This window comes from Falco naumanni, chromosome 13 (assembly GCF_017639655.2).
Source record: "Falco naumanni isolate bFalNau1 chromosome 13, bFalNau1.pat, whole genome shotgun sequence".
Taxonomy (NCBI): Eukaryota; Metazoa; Chordata; class Aves; order Falconiformes; family Falconidae; genus Falco; species Falco naumanni.
Genome location: NC_054066.1, coordinates 3,493,901 through 3,510,002, shown reverse-complemented (window position 1 = coordinate 3,510,002; position 16,102 = coordinate 3,493,901). Strand labels below are relative to the sequence as shown.

The following is a 16,102-nucleotide window of genomic DNA, read 5'->3' as shown; positions in this document are numbered from 1 at the left end:
CTTGCCACTGAATTCTTGTCCTGTGTAACATTTACATCTGTTCTGAAATCTAGAATAGCTTTCTTGAAGATGCCTAGCCAGTGACAGGGGAGAGAAGCCGGGAGTTTCTTCTGTAGACGTCTATGAGCCATCAAAACAAGGCGGCCAGATACAAAAGCTTCATTGTTTTTTGATCCCTATGTGGGTCGTATGATGTACAGTATAATAGGTTATGAGATGAATGGATTTAAACTGGCAAGGTCTCATCAAGGAGTAGAATAGCAAGTTAAGGATTGTCCAGTGAGTTCTTACAATGTGGTAGTGACAATTTTTTGATACAGAAGATGGAGAACACAAATGGAAAACGTTCTCTGCTAGAGGTAATTCTCATTATTAGGATGGTGACTTAAATGACCTCAGCTGTTAGAATAATAATATTCCTAGTTCTGTGAAAGCAATATGAAGGGCAAAACAACAGTAATGATCTTCAAAGGAGGAAGAGGCTATACTGAAAAAATAGATGTACAAGTCTGTATGGGTAGCAGAGCCAAGGAAAAATGAGGAGCTTCCTGTTCCAAAAAAGAAACCATATTCAAGAGTCAAGTGCAAAATAACCTAAAGCAAAGGAGGAATAGGAATTATAGCAAGAGAACAACTTGTTTGAATCATGTGCTATGCAGTAGTCTGAAAATCAATGGAATGTAAAACCCAAAGAACTAAAGGTAAATATTCAAGAATTGCCGAAGCATGTTGGACAAAATCGGAGCAATGCATAAAATAAGAAAAACAAAATTAAGGGTAACAGAACTATATTCTGGTATGTTAGTTAATAAGCAGAAGGTCAATTAAAGAATTGGACTGCAGCAAGAGAATATGTTTTTCCTGTCTATACTGTGTATCATGTGAATGGTAGGGGTTTAACATTGTAGGGAGATTTTACAGAATACATTTGAAAACATTTTGGGAACTAATGGGTGCTTGGTTTTGGTTTTATTGTAGGAGGGTGGACTTACATGAACCTTTAGAATTCCTTATAACAGTTGCCTGTGATTCTAAATGTGATACAGTTTTAATTGCATGAGGCTGTATTTTTTTTCCTTTTTTTTCCCTATTGGGATTCTTGCTGATTCATTCAGTAACAGTTCACCATCTAAAGCTGTTCTAAGGGTGAATTAGGGCTGTGTCTTTTAGGGAGATACTGGCTTTTGAATACTGCTTCATTGACGACAGAAATTGGGCAATGTAGAGTCCATGCGACAGGAAGAATTGGGGAATAAATCAACAGAAGAGTCTTCTATTCCTGCATGTGCTGTGAAAGCTGAAATTCAACTAAGTATTTAGGTTGACTTCTTTCTAGAATCCTGACTTCTGGTTTCAGTAAAGTGTTTCGGTTTTCAAGCATAGAAATCAATAGGAAGTTAGGAGCCCTGATGGGATTTAGGAGTCTCGGAATCTATTTGGATGTGCTTCAGCTGTCCCAGTACTGCTTCCATTTAGATTAATGATTAACACCTATTGATTCCAGTGAGGTAAGATCTACTTCAGTGTTCCTATGTGATTGTGAGCAAGCTACAGAAAATAAACTTTCTTACTGGTGTGAGTAATTTCTGGTTAGTTTCAGGCAGCTCTCTTCTGGGAACAGTAAATGAAGTGTTACAGAAGTGTACCATGACCCAAGTTGAGCGGTGAGAAATAATGTGCTCTTTATAGTTTGACTTCAGTCTTTGTTTATCATCTTTCATACAGAGATTTGTCACTAACGTTTCTGAGACAATTAAAAATGGCATTTATGGACATTGAAGTGGATTGTTTTATGATCTAAATAGTAAGTGGAGATAAAGGTATAGGAAATGCACATTGAATGATATCAAGGGAAGGAAATAATGCCCATCCAGCAGTTCTGTAATCATCATCCATCCTTGGAAGATCTTTATTAAACTTGCCCTCTCTTGACCTTTCAACAGTCAAGATCACTTACCAGTGCTCTGATCCTAACTATCGACTTTCAGCTAATGCAAAGGAGTGCATTGCCTTTTTCATATGATACCTTCCAGTCCAAATCTTCTAGCGTATTTCTCTTGATGCCTTTATAAATCTTTCTTCTGGTTACTGTTTTTCCAATTTGTGTGGTTGAGAGATACTGATCAGTCACCACGAATTTAAGGACTCACAATTAATCCTTTTTTAACAGGAGACTGTGGGCTTACTTTATATTTGTTGACTTTAGCCCTGAGCTGCAATTTTCCCAGAAGCAATTTTCTTGCAGCTTACTCAGTTTGGGCAGGTGGTTCAAAAGAGAAGGGATAAAATTAGCTCTGTAGCTTCTGTGAATAAAGGTACCAGACATTAAAACTGACTATATAGCGTAGTTAGTGTACTACAGACTATATAATTTATTACCAACTGTCAGTAGTTTAGAATTCAAGAGTCCATTTACTAGTGAGTAATTTGTTTTCATTAATAGTGCTTAAATGACTGCGGGCAATTATAGCTGGAGTAGCCCACGTGCAGCGCTTCTTTCTGTTACATAAGCTTCCCTTCCCTATAGAAATACCAGAATTGCTGTATGCAGTGGGCCATGTATGCATGTGCCCTGTAGGCGCTCCATGTACTACACTGGAATGTAGTAGTTGGAATGATGGTGTTCCTTGCTGTCCAGCAGTGGTTAGTGCCTTCTGTTTCAGGGGAGGACAGGTAGTCATGGAACAACCTGCATCCAAAGAGTACCCTCTTTTACTCCTGGTATGAAAGGTTGGTTGTTGCTCAGCCTTGAGAGCTTACATATCTTACAGAGCTCTTGGGGATTTTTTTTGTTACTTTTCTTTTGCAGGGCTTACTATTATAACTGGGTAGTCTTCTCACTATAAATATGTTCTGAAGCCATTGAGTCTGTGGTATATCTCCTAGAAACATTGTATCTTGTTTTGTGCACAGCTTCTCATTGTTTTTTTTTTTTTTTAAGTGTATTCATCCAATTTTGTAAAGACCCTTTTAGACTTTCTCTTCTGTTGTTGAAATAATGTTGTGTCTTCTATATGGTTTTTTTCTTTTCACTTTTAAAAGCTGGGTTGGATGACATGATTAATTATTGACAAATTAAATTGGTATCTGTCCTAGCTGAAAGTTAAACTGGAATTTTGTCATTAAGGAAATGTAATTACATGTCAGCAAGAAGATTTTTTTTTAAAAAATTACCCACAATGTTTGTGATTAAGTTTGAACTGAGAACTTAGTACTGAAGTAGATTGGGCTTCTCAATTTGTTAATGGACTAGGACAATTTAAATCCTCTTCACTAAATGCAGAGTGAGAGCTTCATGATAGAGGTAAAACTCCGTTTAGAAAAGACTACTAGCAGCGTAAGTAAGGTAGAGACACAGGAATGCATTCCACACCTTCAACTCTATTTTATAAAAAATCTGCTATGTTTTAAGGATTCACTCTAAAATGAGAGAGCTTAGCTTTTCACTAATGATAAAAACTATGAATTTGAACAATGTTGACCATTGCAGTGCTGATATGTTGTGATGACACCATGAAATGTGTTGTGAGCAGAGTCTTTGTAGCATATTTATGGAGTGTTAATTCAGTTTCCCAGAAGAACAGACAGGTTTGTGTTTTGGTTGGGTGGCAGAAAGGTGGTGGCAGGAAAAGCAGTCAGGCCAAAGCTGTTACCTACTGCCAGATAAGTAGAAATGCTCATTTTGCTTGACCTGACTTCCAGTAAACTTTGTCATAAAAAGTGGGGGAAAGAACGAGACATGACAGTGATTGATGAGCGCTGTTCATCTTCACTCCTCTTAATGCTTGCTAACACTTCCTTGGCAGTGTTGAGCTCTTGTCCACCCTGGCGTCCCCAGGAGATGTCAAGAGTTTGTTTCATCCTGTGCATGCCCCTGCCTCATGCTCCAAGAGAAATGAACTGTGGCTGGTTTAGAAGATATATGTAGAAATCTACACTAGCCTCACCTGTAACAGTTCTGCACAGTGATCAGTGGAAATCCTGAAGTGCCCAGGAGATAGATGATGCTGTCTCAGTTCTAGTCAGGGAAAGTAAAAAGCCTTTCCATGAAACTGCCCATGGCCTGTAGCCCTGTGTCTGTAGCCTGTCCCGTTGGCCAATTCGGTGGGCAGGTTCCACGTGTCTGTGGCGCAGTCTGTACGATTTGCTGTCTGATGGGACATGGCTGGTGTGTATGGATCCGGTGTGAGCCATCAGCTTTCTCTGAGCACTGTTGCTGCATCTGCAGAGTTGTTGAATTAAAGCAGCTGTGCTTTAAACAGCCACCCTCTGACAGAGAAACCTCGAGAGAAGTTGGTCAAGGAAAAATAATACTTGGCTTGACTGTGGAGTAACATGCAGGAGGTCATTTCAGAAGTAACTGTCTGAGGCACTAAATAATAATGACCACAGTATAATTGCATTCCGTATCCTCAGGGAGAAAAAATACAGAGAACCAGAACAGAATTATAAGAGGTTGAGATTGAATTGCATGTGGGGCATTAGCAAGGAATTTTAGTTATAGTATTTTTACTTTTTCTGACAAAGTAACATCTTTATATATTATATGGAAGCTATTTAAGGTTATTAACAGAAGTCATAAATATTAAAGAATAAAATTAGAATCAGGGCTACAAAAAACAGAACAACGAAGATCAGTGGTTACTTATTTGATGAGGGTTATATTGCCAATGAGAAGAGCAACAGATGGCAGCATGCAGTGGGAGAAAGGTAGGTATTAATGCAGTTGAGGTGAATTTCCAGGAATAGCTGTCCACTAGTACTCAGAGACATACTGTAAAACTGCTTCACTTAAAAATTCCAGTATTGGGGGAAACATTAAATTGTAGCTGCATGTACAGATGATATCAAAACTGATAAAATAGGTCTTCAACTGTCATATGGTAGTATTCTCTTGGGTTTCTAGTTTTAAATTAATATATTGCATTACTAATTGTTTATTAATAATATAAAAATTATCATGCACAAACTTAAATTGTCATTGTTAGAACTGAGGTTGATGGCGTTATCTGATATGAAATGGCTAAAAGTAAGTGTTATTTCATGAAGAAGCAAAATCAATTCAAGAAATCAATATTCAAGTTGTGTTGTAAAACAGTACCCCTGCTGAGACTTAGAGGATTGGTGTGCTCTAACTGTGCTTGCATATTTTGAAATGCATATGCTTCTAATGCTTATTTTTCAAGGAATAAAATAGCAGAATTAAAACTTTCTCATAATATTTAGTACATTTAAATTATCTTTATTTATCCTTTATATAGAAACTAATACTATTAGCTGTTAAGCTGCTTCTATTATGGTGTGAATTTTTGGAGCCATGCAGTAGATCATTAATCCACTTGAACTTTTTGCAACAGCAGGGACACTTACTCTTTGTAATGTTAATGACATTGGGATGGATTTTGTAGCTTTGCAGTTTGCTTAATTTTTCTGCATTTCTTCCATTAACAAATGAAGATTGTGCGGTAGAAAAAAAAGTTCTCTATGTCGACTTGTGTTACATGGTTGGATATTTAGACAACGTCTAGTTGCAAAGGCAATAATGTGTAAAATATTTTATTATTTTATACTGATTGAATTTAAGATCGAGTCAAAAGAATTTTTTTTTATTGCTGTTGTGTTGTTATACTTTCAATTTTGTTGGCTTTGTTCAATTTACAGTAAAAAGTTAATCCTGTCAGCTTCACTCTTCGCATAACAAGGGGGAATGGCATAATCAGATGAAGGAACAACAGATACAACTGCTGCTTTTGGCCCTGAGCTGGCTCACATCTTGACTGAGCCCTTTGGAGCCTTTAGTTTTGGAAAAGCTCGCTGACTGTAGCAGCACATGATGCAGCTGTGCTAGCTCCGGTCTGCAGGTGCTGTAGCTCACTCCCACAATGCTGTGGCTGTGTCAATAAGCTGTGCTGGTCCTGAGCTAAGCGGTTTGAAACCCACTACTGTGTCTCTGCATAGAGGTCATGGTATATCTATAATCCAGGTGACTCATCATAAAAAGTGGGGAATTACTAGCAGTGGCTGTGGAACTGAAAGATGGTCTTCATTTTATTTTGCAAACAAAATTAAAAGCACTGTGCAACTGCAGACATGGCATGAGTCCTACATTGCTATCACTTCTGTATCACACTCACTCAGTTGTAAAAAGATGGAAAATTTTGCTAACTCCTAGTCTGACAGCACTTTTCAAGACAGGTGATTGTGGTTTTTTTTTACCCACTTCTTCAAGAGGCAGTTTTGTTCAATGCATTCCTGTTATTATTGCATTATATACCCTTTCATACATATTTTTAAGCACCAGAAAAACATTGATACTTTAATGTAACAGAAAATGTGTTGTGTTAATTTCTTTTGTTCCTTCATTACATTACAGGTACTGTAAGAATTGAAATGTTCAGGAACATGCAAAATGCAGAAATCATAAGGAAAATGACAGAAGAATTTGATGAGGTATAGTATACAAATAGTTCTTTTAAAATTACAAAAGATATTACAATATACTTTTCTTTTAATATAAAAATGCAGTGGGCAAGAAACCAGTGGATAAGCAATGTCTCAGTATCAGAAATTGTACTGTCAAGCAAAGCAGCGATTTAAACTGGTGGATGAGGAATAACAAGCCAGCATGAGCTTTAGGAAAGAAGAATAATGAAACTCAAAAAGTAATAAAATAATAGGAAAAGGTAGTTATAATCATTTATCTTGCAAACTCAGTGTTGTGGATTGAGTAGGCCCTGGATGCTGAAATACTGGTATGGAAAAGTTTGTGAATTAGCCAGTTTAAGGGCGTAAGTGTACTATCACAGCAGTGTCTCTTTGTGATCACTTCTAGATGGAATGCCAAGGCTGTGATTCAAAAAGTTAAGCAGGAGAGCTATGAAAATGAGCACTAGTATTTTTCAGGATTTACTCTGCAAAATTTCCATCTTGTTCATGGCCTTGAACAACAAAACATTTAACTATATACTTAATGGCCATGTGAATGCTCCTTTTGATGTACTCAGGTATTCAGTCAGGGCTTTTGTGTACTGGTGGGATAAGGTACAGTGAATAAAATGTAGGTGTACAGTGACAATCAAAAGGATGGTATCAATTCATGCTACATTCTAACTGAATTAGTTTCATTTCTTAAAACATCACCTAACCAAAGTTAATGCAATGCAGTGAATTTTTGCTAGTGTAATTTAAAAGCAGAATTGGATATTGTCTTTAGTCTGGCCCCACTGTACAAAATAAAATGGCCATGGCACTGTCCAAAAGCTGAAGAACGCTGATTTTGCCCAAGGGATGATTGTCCCACAGTTGACGGAAGAAAGTATTTCTCAAAAAAAAATTTAAAACAGTCATCAAAGGAGGAAAAAACTCTTTTCCTTGTGACAGTATGAGTGTAGATATAAGCAACATATCTCAAAGAGTTAACAGTTACTGGTATGTAAGCTTTCTTTCTCCATTACCTAAAACTTTTCACAAGTTTTACAGTTCTAACAGAAAGTTTCCGTTCTAGCTTCTGCCTTTAACACTTGAGTGGATCTGTGAAAGAATTTGTGGGTTTTAGTACGAAAGCATGAAATTGTTAGTCTTAGACCACAACCTGGTGAATATTTTGAAATCTGGAATGAACTCGTACCCTGTTAACAGTCGAAAACATTTTAGAATTTTTTGCAGTTTTCCAATGTTCATATATCAGATGATCCCAGCATAGTAAGTTTATAATTGTTATATGGCCTTTTTAATGTTATATGTTAAATGACCTGTGTTCATACTGCTAGTCATAGTATTTCAGGTTGGCCTGTGCTTAGCAGGATGTCATAGTCACAATAAAAGACCTGCCAAGATACAAGCTTTTAGAATAAGAGCAGCTTATATTACTGTTCAGGGTAAAACACATAATGAAACAACAAAAATCATTCTTGGTCTTCAGCAGGTTGTAGAATTGTGGTTGGTATAGCATTAGTACACTTTTTGGCCCTCTGTTTAGTGTCCACCACCTAAAAAGTCAGAACAACAATTGTTTATTTCTGGGAGAGCTGTTGGTAGCAGACACCATTTCCCAGTGACAGTCCTTTGATTGAAGGCAGCTCAGGCTAGATTTGGCAGAGCTGCATGATCCTGCCCAACCTTTCTTCTCTTGCTGGAGAAAGGAGAAGAGAACGCAGGTAGATCTACTTCTTGCCTTCTTCCAGCAGTACCCTTGACTGTGCTCCCTGACTTGGTGCTGACCAACTAGACTGCTTCCTTGGGTTCATCCTGCCACTGGATTTCTTTATATTTTGTAAGTCTGTGTTAAACAATGAAAGAAAGGGAGTCAGGAGACGAACAGTGGTGGCTAGGCCGAGTGGTCATCCATTTTTCTCAGTAAAGCACCACCATTTTCTTTACAGCTGGTAACAGCCCTCAGTTCTTCATTCTAAATTTCGCTGTTGCCATTTCACATGTAATACCTCTTCTAGTACCCTGGAATTCCTTAATCCCAGTGTCCATCCCTCCCATGGCATCCTGAGACAAAGCATTTGCCCAGGGCTGTTGCCACCAGAGCATTTCCCTTGCCCTGCTGTCCCCTCGTGCCCCTAAATCCCATGTCAGTCTGAGAAGGTAATGGTCTGACTGCGTGGGAGTGAAGGAGAAAGCTCGTGATGCTCTTGTGAAAATGGGGTAGTTTATCAGCCCATCAGAACCTACCTTCATTGTCATCTTTAGATTGCTATTTTCAGATGGAGACTATCCCCTTGTTAGTGTATTTTCTTCCCTGTACCAAAACATACCTAAAATGCCAAGTCTTTTGTATCAGCTTAGGGTTGAAAGGGGCTAGTGCTCAGTGGTACATGTGTGTAGGTGATGTAAGGTACCTGTTGTCATATTTGTGACATGACAAATCATTTCTACAAGTCTAGAGCTAATAGGAAAAAAAAAGAAAAGTACGTGTAGTATCAGCTAGGGCAAAATCTTACATTATATTCGTTAGCACAGTATGCTGCCCAGAAAACATCTTCATCTCTATTGAGAAGTTCAGATTTGCTGCTTTCTTTACTTTATCAAGATTGTTGCACTGTTCTATCAGTGCTGCAGTAATCACCTGCCTGCTTGTCATGATTTCTGCATTTATGGCAGGGATTGAAGCATTGATTTTCCTCATCGTAAGTTGAAGAATGCTTGCGCAGGATTTAAATGATGGAAGTAACTGTTCATTGCTGCCACAAGTTCAGTTTGAGACAGGGAATTTTATGGACATCTATCGGCTGCACTATTTGGGTGCTTGGCTCATGAGTACAGGCATTTTGTAGATGAATTCCCTCATAATTCTTGTGCTAGAGTTAGCAGGTGAACAAAAATTTGTTTTGGTTTGAGTTTTCTAACCATTGGACCATGAAGTATCATGTCAGTGTCACTGATATATCACATTTTTATTGGTTTTCAGGAATAAAACATCCAATAACATGGCTTTATTATAAATTTATTCTTCCAGTTTCAACCAGATGAGATGCTCTTGCTGCAGTCTTCATATGCTTTTCAAAACTGTTGTCTAATATGTAATTGTAAGTTAAAAATATGTCATACAAATGTGAGTAGTTACACACAAACTAGAGATTCTGAGGATCTGTTACAAAAAAAATTATGTATACATACCTAGAAATATATTTTATGTATGTAAATTCACATGCAGAGTTCCCACAGGTACTGTGCAGGCAGGGGCTTAGTCTGGAGATTATTTCTGAAAATAAGGTGTAAACAGGGAGAAGAAAATGAGTCTGGGCTGTTCATATGGAGTTACTGTCAGGAAAACTCTGAGCAGAAAGCTTTAGCGTTTTAATTTCAGTCCTAAACTTATATAAATGTGAGACTAATGCAGGGCTTGTATTTACATGGCAAGACACTGTACCTTGCTGAAATTCACTAGCAAGAGCATTAGGCATAAACAACAAATACTTGGAAACACAGGGCACAGCTAATGATACTGCTGCGTATTTTAGATTGTGTTTATCTGGGATTCTACTACATAACACATTGGGCTGATTTACAGAAGTTCAGAGGACTCACAGCAACAATTGAAAATGCCAGGAGATATCTTCATGCCAGGAGCTTTACAACCCTCTGATGTATTTTAAACTAAAGCCTCTATTTTTCTCAAATTGGACGTTCAAAGTTAGAAGTAAAGATATTGCTCGTTAAAATAATGCCATTTAGTATTCACTGTATGAGACAGTAAGGTCATCAAGACTGCCTTTTTCTTGTCTTTTTCTAACATTTTTCTAACATTTGAGCACTTCGCAATTGTTGGTTTTTTTAGTATGATTCAAATGTGTGTGACTTGGTTAAATTGGTAGGGGTTTTTTGCTGCAGGGGAATATAATTTATGAAGTTGAGGTAAAAGGTTATTTGATTACATCTCCTCTACGTTTATGTTACTGGCTTTATGTGGTTCAGTCTGGGTGATAAGTCTTGAGAGAATAAAAGTGCTTGTTCTTCACAAAAAACACAGAACAAATGTGTGCAAGTGGATTTAACTTTGATACTGCTGACTTCTTATCTTTGGGGACTGATTCAGGATGGACCATTATTGCCTTGACGATTTGGATAATCTGAAATTGGCTTACAAATCAGATCACCAGGGAGATTATATCCAGTCTTTTTCACTGAAGAGGAAAAAAACCATTTACTAACTTGAGGGAGGGCAGTCTCACTGAAATGCAATATTGTTTCAAGTGAGAATAGTAAGAGCAGAGTTGAAGAGGAGTTAAACAAATTGAGTGTTCACATGCGTGCTCCAATCTTGCAGTAATCTTGGGAAGAGGGGGTGCATGAAACTGTATGAGGTATATGAATATGTAGTAAAATCTCTTCTACTTCTGTCAGAAGCAAAGTTTTACCACTAGAAACAGGGTAAGTGTATAAGATCAAAAAAGGGCAATGTTCCCTTCCTAAGCCAGGACACAAGGAAAATAACTGAGTCTTGACACATATTTTGGACTGTACAGAGCTAATATTGCAAGTCTGGAACAGTTATAATGCAATCTTAGTAAAAACGGTTTCATGCCAACAAGCTTCTTTGTTTATTGAAGAATAATGTGTTTGTTTTTATTTGCTGTTCTCCATTGGCTTGAAGGAAAAAGGCGGTGTTTAGCATAGACTTTTAGACTGTGATGGCTACAACAACAATAAAATTAATGGGGAGACTTCTAATATTTCATATTTTCATTTTTTTTGTTCTTCAGGACAGTGGTGATTATCCACTTACTATGCCTGGGCCACAGTGGAAGAAGTTTCGATCCAACTTCTGCGAGTTCATTGGAGTGCTCATTCGACAGTGTCAGTATAGCATCATCTATGATGAATACATGATGGACACAGTGATCTCTCTTCTGACTGGTTTGTCAGATTCCCAGGTCCGGGCTTTCAGGCACACCAGTACATTAGCTGGTAAGTAAGCTAGCATAGAGAAGAGTTTTTTCAAAGAAGTTGCTACTATTTGGCCACTTCGAGAATTACTCCTAATTTTTAGGTGGAATTTGACCAACACTGAGAACTCCAGAAAGCTTGATCAAATCCAAGTACTATATATGGTATAACTGTGTACTTAAAATATGCTTTTTTTGTTTGGAAAGGAGTATGTGGAGGCACTTAGTCTCAGAGATTCCTGGCATACCCTGTAAAGCAAGTGTGACATGCTTATGGCTTGTATTTTGTTATTAGGTGTTTGTCGTACAAAATGTCTTAATAATTCTGTATTTTAGAATACAAATTTATTCTAAATACCTGTCAAGAAAACTGTATTATCAGAGAGTTTCAGTCCACCAGAAAATAAAGTCTGTGCCTTCACTCCTGAGAAGCATTAGGTTTGAGAGCACTGGGCCATAGTTGAAGGTCTCACTGTCTTCTAGCTCCAGCCGCTCGGCACCTTTCAACATGGCCCACCTACAGCTAAGGAAAGCCCTGGGTGTATCATTGGATAGAAACAGGCTTTTCTAGCGTATTTCATCAGACCTCTATGAGATGTCTCCTGCAAGGTTGGATGGATTGCTCTCTAGAAGTCACTGTTTTTCTCCAGTTACGAGACAGTACTAGGGTGGCTGGCATGTTGGTGTCTAAAGCTGGTTATGTCAGGTGATACCTTTCTGCTCCTCTCATGTGCTGAAAATAGCTCTTATTGGAAGATTTTTCTCCCTACATTGATCACAGATCATGTCAAATATTTGAAGCCTCTGTAGGAGAAGTTTGTTATAAGTTGAATTTTTCTACTGCCGGTATTACTGATTTAGTCTTTCCACAACCAGCTGCTTAGAATTTTGTTCAGGTTTCCAAGCGTAATACCCAGTGTCCAACAAATTCAATCAGAATTTCTTTAAAATTTCATCTCTTGCTATGAATCTAAGTAGGAGGCAGATTTCCAACGATATTGAAATACCAGCTTCAGATTTGATTGGAGCCTGATTTTAAAATTGAAAACAAAAACCTTCAACTCACAGTGACTAAACTCTTTTGGAAACCTGTCACCTTGCATTCTTCATCTTACTTGGTTAACGGGATGGTAAAAACATGAATTTTGCAAGCATAAATTTCCAGGTGTACAGTTTGCCTCTACAAAGTCATTAATCAAAGGTGAACACTTTGAACTGCAGATAACTGGTTGGAAATCTGTGCCTGTTACTTAAATTGAGATGGAAATTGTGTTCATTTCCACCTGATACTGTCTTAAATTCCAGGTGATTTTGATTTGCTGTTTGCCTAGACTGTGGTTGATGGGTTCACAGGAGAGAGATTATGGAGTGAGGTGTGCACTCTGGTCTCTTACATTGGTTGGTTCATCCTTGTGGGGGACAGATGTTTGGAAAGTATGAGAGGCTTGATTGAGAAGACAGGAAACAGCACCATACGTTAGAGACGTCACTCAAAACCTGTCCTGTCTGGAAGAAATAGTTGCTGCCATTTGGAATGGATTATGTAGCCAGAAATTTCAAGCAAGTGTAAACGAATGCTAAAGCCGAGGTTCATCACCACTAGCTTCAGCTCTTTAAGCCGCTGCTGGCTTCTTGCATTACATATATATTTATCTGGTGCTTACATTAGGAATAGGAGCTGTCAAAGATCTCCAGCATTTTCCAGTGATAATGCATGCCATTTATTTGATTGTTTATTTGTTTTAATAAGTTTGAGAGCTTTTGTTTTGATTCTGAATATTTCCTTCAAGCTAGTTTTTGCACATTTAATTATATCGCTGTCCTGCAGAGCAGAGGTCAGCATGATGCCATGGAGCTCAGTCTCAATAAAGTCATAGGAAAACACATTTTTAGAATTTAATTTATTCTTGAAATAATGTTTTTGAGGTCTTTGTTTTCAGTTTTCCTCTGTGCTAGCCAATTTGAATGAGAAATGATTCACTATAGCGAGAAACTTAAGGCAAGAAGTACGTGTCGGTGCTTCTAGAGTTACCAGCTTTGAGCAACAGCAAGATAAGACAAAGAGTTACCCTAACAGTAGCGTCACTTCTCCATTTCTGTAGTTGCTTTTCTACCTTGAAGACAACGCTGCATATTTAGCCAGAGAGGATGTGATAGTTTGTTATATTATTTTGCTGTTTTCAGTATTGTAAATTGTGATATGCCATGTAACCACACAGAACATGGGAAAGACCCTTATTACTATTTTTGTGAAAGTAAATTAATATGGTAAAATAGATGTAAACAATGTTATATCCAGTATGTGTGAAAATGCATATAAAGGGGTAGATAATTTTTTAATTGTATTTTTATGCAACTATACACTTGACTTCAGTGCAGTGTCAGACTAAGTTTCAGAGAAACTGTGCTGTGGTCCCTTGTAAATTGAGTAATCCTCAGAAGCTGTTGGTTAAGAGTTGCCCTTAGTATGGAAACATCTATAATGATACTTTTCAGTAGAGAAATATGCGTAACTCCATAGTAACTGGCTTCATAGTGTACACTGATCCTGCAGATTCGCATGCTTGCTCACTGACCTTACACGCTCAGAACTTGCATAATTTTCTGGAGAAGGTGGCAAAGAACGTTGCCTGGAGCACAATGTGGTATATGTACTCTCTTTTGTGATCTTTAGATGAGCCAAGTGTCCTGGGTATTGTTGGGTGGGAAGTGCCTTTCGAGATGGCTTTGTGTGAGGGTCGAGTTGGTTATTTTCTGTGAGTATGGATCTGCTGAGGAAATATTTTTTTAGCTCTGATGAGCGGTAAAGAGTCATATTCTGTCTTCTGCCTTTGCAGCTATGAAGCTTATGACTGCTCTTGTGAATGTTGCCTTAAACCTGAGCATTCATCAGGATAATACACAGAGGCAGTATGAAGCTGAGAGAAACAAAATGATTGGCAAAAGAGCTAATGAAAGATTGGAGCTGCTGCTTCAGAAAAGAAAAGAGGCAAGTGAAAAGATGATTATTTTTTTCCTGGTTCATGTGTGTTCCCTCCAACAGAAAGACCAGGGTGGTTTGTGACTTGAGTACCATAGTGAGAAACAAGAGATTAGTTCTGCAGTTCTATTTGTGTGATCTCAAGCATATTACTTGGGTTACATTTTTAAATCCTGTATTAACACATTCAGTTGACTTTGTGTGCTGTTCTGCACGCGGAGGATAATTTCTATTCTCAGGCTTGTATATGTGACCAGGGAGGAAGAAAATTAAGTCTCGAGTTATAAGTAGTAACTGTTTTGATTATGCAAAAAGATTCTGAAAAGAGGATCACATATAGTTCCTCACTACGCTGCCCATTTCTCCCTTTGATCACTGCAATTATTACATAGTGTCTCATTAGTACTTCTTTTTGTAGCCATTTTCAAGAAACACTGGAGTGGGGTCTATAGCACCTGGTCTCAGGGAGAAGAAGCTAGGGAGACATTAAAGTCGCTTTTAGTAAGTACCAGTTTGGCATTAGGTGAGCAAAACCATTAGAGGGTTGCTGTAATCATCCCTAAATAAAGTATTATATCCCAGGAAATTCAGTTTTAGAGTTGTACTTAAAAGAAATTCGAAGATGACAAGTAGAAAATTAATAAATAAACACCCAGACAGCCATAATCTGTAAAGATACAGGATTGATTGAAAATTTGAAGTATATATGACAATTTAAATTGATTATTTTTAATATATTAGTTTTTAATCTATTTCCTCCACCACTGTTTTACTCCAAGGCAAATTAAGGAGGTCTGGGTGCTTTACCTGTGTGCACCTTGGATTCGTTTAGGTATGACTGGCTCAAAATTGCTTGACTTTATAGTCTTTGTCTGGGGATAATTACAATTATATATTTTTATTTTACCCCTGTGATCTGTAACACAATTTTACTTGGCTTTCATAATTCTTAAAAGTTATGCATTAAGGTACAAAGCAAGAACAATCTCTCCTGCCCAAACTGCAAGAGAAACATTTTAAATTAAATATTAAATTTAATGCAGCCTGAAAGCATTTAGAAAGCAGAATTGCTTTGTTAATGTAGCTGGAGCATGCTTTCTCTTCCACATTTGTGGGTTGTTGCTTTGAATTTCCAGAGAAGGACAAAGTCACTAATTACACTGATTAACTTGATTTAGTATCTCTGTGTCTATGGACATCTTCTGTCCCGGTTTCTTCAGCTGTTCTTTTCAATGTCTTTTGGAGATGCAGTATGTAATTGCTCTGGGGGGACTTGGGAGCCATGATGCCCAGGCTAGCAGGGGGCTGTGGAACCCTGAAAGGAGAATGGACATTTAGCAAACCTGAACTTCTGATACATGTGGTCAGGCTCTCTCACATCACTACTCACTATAATCACAACGTGGCACAGGAGTAAGCCAGAGAGGCGTAGTGGTGACTACGTCCTCAGGTACATGGTGTTAAACATAGTAGGGGGGACCTGTACAGAGGAGGTTTATTAGGATTATATGGCATAATGGCTCTGTGTAAGAAGTCCCAGCGTAATGCTGTATATTTCCCATGTTTAAATATGCTGAATTTGCAGTAGTATTCTGTGCTGGCACTTTCTTAGTTGATTCTTTTGATGTAGTGCCATCATAATAAACCCCCATAAGCGCATACAGTATCTTCATGAAGTTGTAAAGGGACAATTCACAAGCTAGATGTGGCAAATTAACCTGAAGCAGAA

The 16,102-nt window shown here is 37.9% G+C and overlaps 1 protein-coding gene across 5 annotated transcripts in view; it reads left to right on the top strand.

Moving 5' to 3' along the window:
- The window catches only part of STAG1 (stromal antigen 1), a 199,381-nt gene that overhangs the window by 98,605 nt on the left and 84,674 nt on the right, over positions 1 to 16,102 (top strand). For 4 of the 5 annotated variants that reach the window (XM_040612606.1, XM_040612609.1, XM_040612608.1 and 1 more), the window contains exons 6-8: positions 6,374 to 6,450; positions 11,211 to 11,415; positions 14,231 to 14,382. In XM_040612606.1, the coding sequence (XP_040468540.1) occupies positions 6,374 to 6,450; positions 11,211 to 11,415; positions 14,231 to 14,382 (434 nt within the window). Of the gene's footprint in view, positions 1 to 1,544; positions 1,665 to 6,373; positions 6,451 to 11,210; positions 11,416 to 14,230; positions 14,383 to 16,102 lie in introns of those variants that run through there. The other variant, XM_040612610.1, reaches the window with a different exon arrangement.